We start from the raw sequence: 12,552 nt of genomic DNA, 5'->3' as shown, positions 1-12,552 counted from the left end.
AGATTCAGAAGGTTATAAATATTTCTCTGGGCTGCAATATGTCAGCTATTCAAAATAAGGGCTATCAGGGCTGGCCCGCTGGCTCGTTAGTAGTGCTGGGTGCACACAGGATCTAAGGTCATTTTCTTGGTCAGGTCTTCAACTTTCCAGGCTGGGGATGCTACACCAGTCTTTAAGAGGGAAACTTTCTAAGTCATTTATAAGGGAAAAGCAGTACATAAAAGACCCCTTTGAAAATCTCCCGCCCAGAGTGCCTGTAAACGTGGATGCGTGGGTGGGGGGTGTGGAGTCAGGATTTATGTACAGGGAGCCCAACTTTTAAACTGCGGTACAGCATTTGCATGCATACATGGACGGGTGGAGATTAATCCAAGTATTTTATAAACCGGGTGGCGGGAGCTGCAGTTTATAAAATACCATGTCTTTCTGCGCTGAAAGCACACATGTAGGTTTCAGCAGGCGCATACCTTTCCAATGCAAAAATAATGTATACTTTCTCTGCCCATTTTATAAACATAAGCACATATATTTTATGCACAAAATATTTGTAACACTGGGTGAATAAACACCCAGAATTAAATGTGGAGGAAGGTATTTTACAAAATATGTGTGAGAATCTGGAATCATCAATTGGCCAATTCCTCCACCCAGACCCTCTAGCCCAGAGCTTTCCAAACTTTTCATGTTGGTGACACACTTTTTAGACAAACATAATTTCACGACACGGTAATTCAGTCTACTAGTAAACCAGAGGTTAAAGGTTAAACGAACGAAACATATTTCGACAATTTATGTATGTTTCCTTAAATATATACATAAATAAAATGTTTCACGACACAACCTATCTCATGAAAACCTTAAGGGGTAGATTTTCAGACGAGCGCGAATAGCCTACTTTTGTTTGCGCTCCAGGCGCAAACAAAAGTACGCTGGATTTTAGTAGATACGCGCGTAGTCGCGCGTATCGGCTAAAATCCTGGATCGGCGCGCGCAAGGCTATCGATTTCGTATAGCCTGCGCGCGCCGAGCCGCGCAGCCTACCCCCGTTCCCTCCTAGGCCGCTCCGAAATCGGAGCGGCCTAGAAGGGAACTTTCCTTTGCCCTCCCCTCACCTTCCCCTCCCTTCCCCTACCTAACCCACCCGCCCGGCCCTGTCTAAACCCCTATCCTACCTTTGTCGGGGATTTACGCCTCCCGGAGGGAGGCGTAAATCCCCGCGCGCGAGCGGGACTCCTGCGCGCCGGGCCGCGACCTGGGGGCGGGTACGGAGGGCGCGGCCACGCCCCCGGGCCGTAGCCACGCCCCCGTACCCGCCCCCAAAACGCTGCCGACACGCCCCCGAAACGCCGCGACGACCGGGCCCGCCCCCCGACACGCCCCCGACACGCCCCCCTCCGAGAACCCCGGGACTTACGCGAGTCCCGGGGCTCTGCGCGCGCCGGGAGGCCTATGTAAAATAGGCTTCCCGGCGCGCAGGGCCCTGCTCGCGTAAATCCGCCCGGTTTTGGGCGGATTTACGCGAGCAGGGCTCTGAAAATCTACCCCTAAATTTATATTAAAAATATATATTCCAAGATTCATGTTATTGTTATAATTTATGAGAAACAATAATAAAACAAATTGTCTGTCCCCCACACACTCATCTCTCTCCTCCCCCCAGCACATGTCTGGCCCCCACACACTCATATCTCTCCCCCTCAAGCACATGTCTGTCCCCCCAGCACGTTTGCCCCCCACTCACTCATCTCTCTCCCCCCAGCACATGTCTGGCCCCCACACTCATGTACCTCGTCTTTTTGATTGTTGCCAGTTAAGTGCTTCACTCCCTTCCATGATCACCAGACACTGCTGCTTGCAGTCAGCACTCGTCATGGCCAGGCCTCATCGGCAGCAGCAGCCAATACAAGGATGGCTGGGCTCGTTCCACCCACCAAGCCCCCCAAAAAAACGCGATTGACAGCAAAAATCACCCAATAATAAGCAACCCATAAACTGAAAAAAAAAAGTGAATCTCTAGAAAAAAAAAAAGCCCAAACTCGCATCAGATTTGACCGGGCTTGCGCGACACACCTGCACACTGCAGGCGACACACTAACGTGTCCCGACACACAGTTTGGAAAGCTCTGCTCTAGCCCTTCACCCTGAACCCCCACCAGTTCACCTAGGCCTCCCACCCAAAACCTGCAGGCAACAGACAATAGTTGACTCACGCAAGTCCGATTTCACTTGCGTGAGTCAATTAGCAGGGGCAGAAGTGTTTGAATAAGTTGGTACTGTATATGCGTATACCACTTACAAAATATCACCTCTGAACCCGGCTCTGCAATGCCCTTTCACCACCCCCTTTTATTTTTATCCCCTGGTAAAATGTAAACGTGAAACCGAAAATATGCAGTGGTACCCTTTTGGATATTCACCTTATACTTTTCATTTTCAAAAAGTATTGCATGTAAATTCCACTGGAGAACGCACCTTCTGAAACAGCAGGTTTATGCAGGTACATTTTCCTATTCAGTTTGCAAAAGGAACTTTTGAAAACTGACGTCAGTTCTCTGGGAAAAAAAAAGCACCCACAGAGTTTACCCTTCCCTGTAGAATTGCAAAACCGCTCCGTGTGATGTTGTCTCACAGAGGCCGGTGGGACACCCCTCTCCCACCCGTCTCCTTCTTCTTCTTCTTACATGCCAGCACGTGTAGTGTTGCCGACTCCTGGAGGCCTCATCTCACGATGTCATGGCTCCAAGGATTGGATTACAATGCAGGAAGCAAATTACATGCGGCTTTGCCCCTACTAGAAAATGAACAGCTCAGATTCTGTACCTCCTAATATATGGGATATATGAGTTGTCTTAGGGAAGGGGGGGGGGGGAGGGTATTCATTGAGTATAGGAATCATACTAAACACTTGAACAATGATGATGCTATTACTCCTAGATTTTGGGCTTACGTTATGATAGCGTATGCTGTGCTCTGCTATATTTTATGTTAGAACTTGTAACGTATTGTTTTGTATTGTTACAATATTGTTGCTGTGCACTAGTTAATTAGCCTGCACTTTGATTTATGTTATTTATATTATTTATAATATTTTATTACTATTATGATGTTATCATCTATCGTTCAATAAAAATTTTCTATGGAAAAAAGAAAAAAAAGAAAATGAAGAGCTCTTCGTGCATGTCAAACTTTTCATGTGGGCGCACGGTTCAAGAAGAGCACACACAAAAAAAATAATACTGGAAAATTACTGATGATGCAGTGAAAATTATTTTTTAAAGGTCAGTGTGTGTGTGTGTGGGGGGGGGGGGTGGTGTTATATTATTTTTAATACCTGGTTAGATAGTTCATGTCGGTATATATAGACATGCCCGTATGAGTTACTTCCAGTTCATTTTAAATAAATAAATAAATAACAGATCTGGCTCCGTGGTTCAGTAGGAGTCCTGCATGCTGCCGTGCCACTTCAGATCCTGGCTCAGAATCTCCGTTATTTGCGTCAGCCAGGGATGGGGATGCTGCGGAAGAGGAGCTTACAGTCCCCATGTGAGGGAGACGGTTATCGTTCAGCAGCCAGATTTTGGCTCCACCATTGCGGGGTGATGGGAGGAGCCCGCTTGTACAGCCCCTGCCCGAGGACTGTTGCTGCGATGACTAGACTGACGGGGGTGGGGGTGGGGAATAAAATAGGGAGAAAGTCTCCTGGGGGCTGTGAATGAAGCTTGTGGAGTCAGAACTCAGCCCCGCTTTCCTATTGAGCTGAAAGTATAAAGAAACAGGAAGAACCTGCCAGGTTGAAAAAAATACAGGTTACCCACTGCTTCTATTATCCAGGTCGGATTGATCCAGCCCTGCTTTTACCCCACTAAAGGGGTAATTTTGAATGGGACTTCTGCAGGTATAGCAATGAATTATCCATAGAATCGGACCTTTAGAAAACTGTATGACTGATTTGTGCATGTAATTACATGCAGGCACACGGTATGGGGCGGATTTTCAGAGCCCTGCTCGCGTAAATCCGCCCGGATTTACGCGAGCAGGGCCCTGCGCGCCGGTGCGCCTATTGGGGCGGATTTTCAGAGCCCTGCTTGCGTAAATCCGCCCAAAACCGGGCGGATTTACGCGAGCAGGGCCCTGCGCGCCGGGAAGCCTATTTTACATAGGCCCACCGGCGCGCGCAGAGCCCCGGGACTCGCGTAAGTCCCAGGGTTCTCCGAGGGGGGCGGTCCCTGTCGGCGCGCCGTTTTGGGGGCGTGTCGGCAGCGTTTTGGGGGCGGGTACGGGGGGCGTGGCTACGGCCCTGGGCGGTCCGGGGGCGTGGCCGCGCCCTCCGTACCCGCCCCCAGGTTGCGGCCCGGCGCGGAGGAGGCCCGCTGGCGCGCGGGGATTTACGCCTCCCTCCGGGAGGCGTAAATCCCCCAACAAAGGTAAGGGGGGGGGGGTTAGACAGGGCCGGGCGGGTGGGTTAGGTAGAGGAAGGGAGGGGAAGGTTAGGGGAGAGTGTTAGAGGATTCCCTCCGAGGCCGCTCCGATTTCGGAGCGGCCTCGGAGGGAACGGGGGTAGGCCGCGCGGCTCGGCGCGCGCCGGCTATACAAAATTGATAGCCTTGCGCGTGCCGACCCAGGTTTTTTAGTAGATACGCGCGGCTCCGCGCGTATCTACTAAAATCCAGCTTACTTTTGTTTGCGCCTGGAGCGCAAACAAAAGTAAGCTATTCGCGGAGTTTTGAAGATCCGCCCCAATGCGTGTACTTTTACGTGCATAGGGCAGAGGCAGTCAGCGGGTAGAGTCTGGGTGGAACTGGGATTTACATACATAACTTTCAATTTGAAAAAGTATCAGCATAAATTATTTTGGTAAAGCTGCACACACCAAATGGCAGACTTTTGCCTGGAAAATTTTCATACCTGGATAGGTATCTGGTCGGAGACATCCAAAAGGTAGGAAAGAAGGGAGAAGAGTTGATTGTTGGTGATTTTAATCTGCCGGACGTAGACTGGAGAATCCCTTCTGCGGAATCTACCAGAAGTAGAGAGATAGTGGCTGCCCTGCAAGGGGCTCTGTTCAAGCAAATGGTAATGGAACCCACGAGAGAGAGAGAGTTATACTTGACCTGATGCTCACTAACGGAGCTAATGTCTTTAATGTCCGGGTGGGTGCCCACTTCAGCACCATTGATAATCAAACGGTATGGTTTGATATAACAAATAAGATACAGAGAAGTCACACGAAGACCGCAGAGTTTTGAATTTAAAAAACACGGACTTTGTCGAAATGGGGAAATACCTGGAGGTGGAACTTGAAGACTGGGAGGAAATGAGAGAGGTGGAACAACAGTGGACTAAACTATAAGGAGAAATTATAAAGGCAACAAATCTTTATGTTAGAAAAGTAAACGAAAGTAAGAGAAATAAGAAACCAATCTGGTTCTCAAAGGAGGTGGCTGATAAAATAAAGACAAAAAGAACAGCGTTCAAGAAACATAAAGGATCCCAAAAAAGAGGAACACCAGGAAGAATATCTGGTGAAACTGAAGGAGACAAAGAAAGTAATCAAGAAAGCAAAAAGGCGGAAGAAAGGATTGCCAAAGAGGTAAAGTGAGGTGACAAAACATTTTTCAGATATATCAGAGAAAGGAGAAATGTCCGAAGTGGTATAGTGAAACTGAAAGGTGACAAAGATCAATGCGTGGAGAGCAATGAAGAAATGGCAGAAATATTAAACAGTTATTTCAGTTTGGTGTTCACTAAAGAAAACCCTGAAGACGGACCAACGCTAGTTGACAAGACATAGCGGAAGGGATATAAGGCAAAGTTTGTCTTTTTGCAGATGATACTAAGATCTGCAACAGAGTGGACATGCCTGAAGGAGAAGAGAGATTGAGATGTGATTTAAGGAAGCTTGAACGGTGGTCAAAGATATGGCAGCTGGGATTCAATGCCAAGAAGTACAGAGTCCTGCATCTGGGGTGTGGTTATCCAAAAGAGCTGTATGTGATGGGGGGGTGAAGGGCTGCTGTGCACGGAGCGGGAGAGGGACCTTGGGGTGATAGTATCTAGCAATCTGAAGACGGTAAAGCAATGTGATAACACAATAGTTAAAGCCAGAAGAATGCTGGGCTGTATAGAGAGAGGAATAACAGTAAGAAAAAGGGGGTGATAATCCCCTTGTACAAGTCGTTGGTGAGGCCTCACCTGGAGCATTGTGTTCAGTTCTAGAGACCATATCTCATGTTATGACCATCGGTCGCAGACGGCTGCGACCGACTCAACTCACGTCATGTGCTGCCCTGCTCTCCTCTCTGGGCCTACTCGCGGCAGGGGCTAGCCGTTACCACTGCATTCCTCCGGGTTCCCAGGACTCCTCATGGCGGTCGGGATGCTGCCGCCATCCACGCTGACTCTGGGATTTCCTAGGCGCGTGCGCACTCCCCAGGGCCCTCCTTTGAAGACCCAATGGCGAGAACCTCAGGGGCGTCCCTGACTGATGACATCACAAGGTTGTGATTCTTAAGCACCGCCTTCGCCCCCTTGCTAGCTGACTTGGCAACAAGTTCCTTCGCTACTGGTGCTTGCTCCTGTCTCCTCGGACCCGTGGTTCCTATACCAGATCTTCCTACTACTATGGATGCTGGCTCATGTACCTGTTCCTCAGGAGCCTGCTTGCACTTCAGTTGGAGGCTTTGTCTCCGGGCTTTTCCCCACTCCTCGGGCTAGCCTTGCACCTTCCAGAGCTCCTGTCTGCCGGCCTCCCTGCTCCTCAGAGTTGTCCCTCGGAACTGCCTTACTGCTTTGGAGACTCGACTCCTCGGTCCCCGCTCCTCGGGGCAGTGCCTACACCAGTGACTGTACCTGTGCTTCCCTGCTCTTTGGGGCAGTGCCTACATTCTACACCAGGTGACTACACTCTGCATCTCCCCGCTCCTCGGGGTAGTGCTTTCGTTTCTCTACCAGAGATTCCATTGTGCGCAGCCCTGCTCCTTGGGGATGCTTACGTCACTACTTCAGAGATTCTACTTGGGCTTCCCCGCTCTGTGGGACAGCCTATGTCATCACACCAGTGCCTCGCGCGCTACACAGTCCTGCCCCTCAGGACAGTCTCTGCTGCGGACCTCCAGGAGTTCCTGTCTCGCGCTCCCCGCTCTTCAGGGCCTGCCCAGCGCTTCTCTTTCGGAGGTTCCTGCTCTGGTGCCTGCAGCCAGTCCTGCCTGTATACTGTGGGTTCTCTCTCTGGACTGGGCCTCTCACCCCGCTCCTCGGGATCCCCCACAGTACTCTCTCTACCAGCTCCTGCGATCACGTGGCAGTGACGCAGGACGCCTTGTTCCTCTTCACGCTACTGTATCTCCTGCTGCAGCTGACCTCGCCACCTGACGGTGAGGACCTGTGGGGCTCCTCCCTGCGGGCGGTACCAACCCTCACCTCGGGCCAAGGGTCCAGGAAACCCACGAATCCTAACATCTCAAAAGGGACAGAAACAGAATGGAGGTGGTCCAGAGAAAGGCGACAAAAATGGTGGGGGGTCTCCATCAAATGACTTATGAGGAGAGGTTGAAGGACCTAAACTTGTATACCCTGGAGGACAGGAGGTGCAGGGGAGATATGATAGAGACCTTCAGATACCTGAAAGGTTTGAATGATGCACAATCATCAAACCTTCTCCACTGGAAAAAAATCAGCAAAACTAGGGGTCACGAAATGAAACTCCAAGGAGGACGGCTCAGAACCAACGTCAGGAAATATTTCTTCACAGAGAGGGTGGTGGGTGCCTGGAATGCCCTTCCAGAGGAGGTGGCGAAGGCAAAAATGGTGAAAGATTTCAAAGGAGCATGGGATAAACACTGTGGATACCTAAAGACTCCTCTGATAGAAATGAGGAAAAGAGTGCATGAGGGTAACTTGGCTGATGTGGCGGTTACTACTCTTAATCAATAAGCCTTCATATTGTTGATACAAGTCCAATATTGCTCTCTGCTCCAATATTGCTCTCTGCTTTAATGGCAGGAGGAAAAGAAAAAAAGGGGAATCAGATTCAGACAGCAACCAACAAGGACACTAAATTTTACGGTCTGGGAAATCAAATAAGAATGGGGGGTCACTTGCCGATGTGGCTGTTATTACTAACTAATAAGCCTGATACTTTTGATGCTACCACAAGGTTGCTGGGCAGACTGGATGGACCATTTGGTCCTTTTCTGCCATCATTTCTATGTTTCTATATATCTGAATTATGCACGTGAGTCTGCTTTGAAAATTGGTGTAACTTATGTACATATTTGCCAGCTAACATGCATGACATTAAAAAATTACCCCCAAATGCTTAGACTTGTAAATAATAAAAAATATTTTCACAGTAATACATAACATCTACTAGTTACAACAGAAAACAGCTCTTACCGTCCGGGAGACGAGCTCCATGGATCAGATATGGCAAGCAAGCAAAGAGGAGCCAGTTTTCCATGTTACCAGTCAGCCAGTGCCGTGGGAATCCAACTGCACCACTGTTTATATGAGCTCCTGCAGGCTCTTTAGATAAGTCTGGTGAAACATGAGATCCGGGTGCACTGAAAGCAAGACCTTATCTTGGAAATGAGGAACATTTATTTCTGCACCATGATAATAAAAAATTCAAGAACATCTGTTGCACAGCCAGAGGCAAGAGGCATGGCACGTTTTGTGAACTTCATGGACTTCTGAGCCACGAGAGGGAGGGGAGTTCTAGGAATGTGAGTAATGCATTGTAAACCTGTCGATGCCCTGAAAACTCATAAATTCAAATCCTGGCTCTGCCACTGACTATCTGGGCTTCAGTCACTAGAGCAATGGTTCCCAACCCTGTCCTGGGGACCCCCCCAGCCAGTCGGGTTTTCAGGATATCCACAATGAATATATATGAGATAAATTTGCATATTATGGAGCCTCGGCATGTGCAAATTTATCTCATGCATATTCATTATGGTTATTCTGAAAAGCCGACTGGCTCTGGGGTCCCCAGGACAGGTTTGGGAAGCCAAGATTCATAGAGCCATTATCACATTAGTATTCACTACACTTAAGGGCCTGATTTATTTATTTAGATTTCACTCACACCTTTTCATTGGTAGCTCAAGGCGAGGTACATTCAGGTATAGTAGATATTTCCCTATCCCCAGAGGGCTTACGGCGTAAGAGGCTGATAAAATTCAGTGCACAGCTTCTTAATGTACATGTTAAAAAATAATTTAACTCTTGCTGCAGTAAGCTAATGGTGTGCTAATGCATCAGGAGTTTAAATAAAAGCATGCTAACCTGAACATGGGCACAGAAGATATGCTTAGCGTGCATAAAATATGATTCATATGCATAAAAATCTTTTCCCACATAGACAACATATTGGGCCGAATTTTAAAAGGGTTACGTGCATAAGGTACGCGCGTAACCCTTTTAAAACGCCCCTGCGCGCACCGAGCCTATATTGCATAGGCTTCCGGCACGCGCAAAGCCCCAGGACGTGTGTAAGTCCCGGGGCTTTCTTGGGGTGGGTGTGTCGGGGTCGTGATGCGGTCGGTGCGTCATCGGGGGGCATGTTGGGGGGCCTGACGCGGTTGGCGCGTCATCCAGGGGCGGTGCCGCGGGAGTGAAATCGGCCCGGGGGAGTTCCAGGGGCGTGGCTGCGGCCCCCGGACCGGAACATGGCGCGCGGCAGCCGGCCCGGCGCGCACAAAGTTACGCCTGCTTCGAGCAGGTGTAACTTGTGCGACAAAGGTGGGGGGTTTAGATAGGGCCGGGGGGGTGGGTTAGGTAGGGGAAGGGAGGGGAAAGTGGGGGGAGGCGGAAGGAAAGTTCCCTCCAATTTCGGAGCGGCCTCGGAGGGAACGGGCAGCGCGCGCAGGGCTCGGCGCGCGCAAGTTGCACAAATGTGCACCCCCTTGCGCGCGCCGACCCCGGATTTTATAAGATACGCGCGGCTAAGCGCGTATCTTATAAAATCCGGCGTACTTTTGTTCGCGCACGCGCTGTGTTTTAAAATGTACCCCATTTTGCACACCCACAAATAGTGTCTTCTACACATAAATCCTAGCAGACATAACCTCCAATCAAGCAAAACACCCAATTACACAAGAGGTAAGAGACCAAGGTGTCATCCTAGACAGCGAATTAAGCCTAAAAAATTCATAAATACAACAATGAAAGACTGCTATTACAAATTACACATTTATTATTAATTAAGAACCCCTCCTGCACCACAGTGATTTCAGAACAGTTCTCCAAGCATTAATCTTCTCCAAAATAGATTACTGCAATTCCACACTCAAACCCATTCAAATGTTACAAAATGCCACAGCCAGAATCCTTACGAATACCCGTAAAATGAACACATTACCCCTATTTTAAAAGACCTCCACTGGCTACCGATCCACTTCAGAATACGATTTAAGAGTCTAACACTAATACACACTGGCCAAACACCTCCTTCCACTTCCAAAGCCCACGAAGAAACACCAGATCCGCCAGTGACGGAACCTTACCAATACCCTCACCCAAACTTACACACCTCACCTCCACTCAGGAACGAGCACTACCACTTGCCGGCCCCTCCATCTGGAACTCTGTGCCGCAAGAACTAATGCTAGAACCAAACATACAAAACTTCAAAAAGAAATTAAAAACCTGGCTGTTCAAACAAGCCTTCTCATGACCAGCTTGGAGAAGAGACGGGTGAGGGGGGATATGATAGAGGTGTTTAAAATCATGAGAGGTCTAGAACGGGTAGATGTGAATCTGTTATTTACTCTTTCGGATAATAGAAGGACTAGGGGACACTCCATGAAGTTAGCATGGGGCACATTTAAAACTAATCAGAGAAAGTTCTTCTTCACTCAACGCTCAATTAAACTCTGGAATTTGTTGCCAGAGGATGTGGTTAGTGCACTTAGTATAGATGGGTTTAAAAAAGGATTGGATAAGTTCTTGGAGGAGAAGTCCATTACCTGCTATTAAGTTCACTTAGAGAATAGCCACTGCCATTAGCAACGGTAACATGGAATAGACTTAGTTTTTGGGTACTTGCCAGGTTCTTATGGCCTGGATTGGCCACTGTTGGAAACAGGATGCTGGGCTTGATGGACCCTTGGTCTTACCCTGTATGGCATGTTCTTATGACCCCCTCTCATTCCTACAGCCACGCCCACAAGCCCCCCTCGCCTACACAAAAGCCCTTTTATAAAGGCTGTGCTCACTTCCCTCACTATTATTATTAATAGATAACTGTCTAAATTACTGTTACTGGTTCCTATTGTGTTAAACTATACCTGTTAGAATTACTGTTACTTGTTGTTCCTTTTCACTGCCTAACATGAAGCTCCACCCTTCCTCTATAACTTAACTGTAACTCAGCTGCCTTGTAACATGAGGAAGTTTTGAAAGGCTTTTCAGATGTAATTTCCTTTCATTTTCCACTTGTTTCTGTTATGACTGGGATAGTGGACCCTTGGGCCGGCCGTGCAGAGTGACGTCAGCACGTGAGAGATACTCCGCAGAGATGGAAAGGCCGAGAGGTGGCGCCACGTCGGGAGACCAGATGGTAGCTTCACCCTGGAAACCCAAGGTCACCCCGAGAGGAGCCCGTGAGGACCCGGGCCGCTGGGACTTAGGAGAATCCCCTCGGAAGGCAAACTCAACTGCCAGGAAGACAGACACAGTTCAGGGCTTGCGGCAGACAGGAAAGTAGCAGATATGGGCCAGGGTCGAAAGCCAGGCAGACAATCCGAAGACAGGCTGAATAGGACCAGGAGCGAAGGCTAGATCAGGAGCAGTAGTACCTGAAGCAAGAAAAAGCTGGCACAGGAACTGAAGCAGGAACAAGCTGGAACAAGAACTGAAGCAGGAACAAGCTGGATCAAGAACGGAACAGCAACTAGATACTCACAGAGCGTGACCTCGTTCCAAGGCGATTATCTGGAGCAGGACCCGGGTTTAAATCCCCTGCCGGCGTTTGACGTCATTCCAGGGGCCGGCTGAGGTCTCCCGCCCCTGCAGCTTCAAGAGCTGCCTCCTTGCACCCGCGCGTACTCAGAGGGCGGGGCCAAGCTGGAGAGCTCGACGGCGTCTCCCTTGTGGAGACGCCGCGTCGGAGAAAGACCTGTACAGGCCTCGCACTGGATCGGGGAGACCTGCCCGTGCCTGGGGACAGCCGTGGAGGTAAGAGTCCGGTCGCGGGTGTCGCGACTGGGATCGCAACAGTTTCACTGTAAACCGATGTGACATGCAAACGAATGTCGGTATATAAAAGCTATAAAATAAATAAATAAAGCATGATTTATATGCATAAAACACAATTTGTGCACATAAAATAAAATTTATGCACAAAGCATTCTCTCTGTGCATAAAACATGCTTTATGCACAGAAAACTTGAAATGTGCACAAATTGAGGTGAATTTTAAAAGCCTGGCGCATGCCAAAATCGGGAGATGTGCATGCATAAGTGTTTAAATTCTGATTATTTAGCATACTATTTAGTTTGCTATGTTAATTATATTATGAAATAATGTATTTACTTCTTTCTTCTTTGGAAA

General features: G+C 48.7%; 1 protein-coding gene across 1 annotated transcript in view; it reads right to left on the bottom strand.

The window, feature by feature from the left end:
* LOC115087551 (poly(U)-specific endoribonuclease-D-like) overlaps nucleotides 1-8,543 on the bottom strand; it is a 32,157-nt gene extending 23,614 nt beyond the window's left edge. Inside the window, exon 1 of the mRNA XM_029594906.1 lies at nucleotides 8,395-8,543. Within this exon, the coding sequence (XP_029450766.1) occupies nucleotides 8,395-8,458 (64 nt within the window). The 5' untranslated portion in view covers nucleotides 8,459-8,543. The remainder of the gene's footprint in view (nucleotides 1-8,394) is intronic.
* Nucleotides 8,544-12,552: the final 4,009 nt, after the last annotated feature.

Source organism: Rhinatrema bivittatum, chromosome 3, assembly GCF_901001135.1.
Source record: "Rhinatrema bivittatum chromosome 3, aRhiBiv1.1, whole genome shotgun sequence".
In the NCBI taxonomy this organism is placed as follows: domain Eukaryota; kingdom Metazoa; phylum Chordata; class Amphibia; order Gymnophiona; family Rhinatrematidae; genus Rhinatrema; species Rhinatrema bivittatum.
Note: the sequence above shows the minus strand (reverse complement) of the source record. Positions and strands in the feature narration are given on the sequence as shown.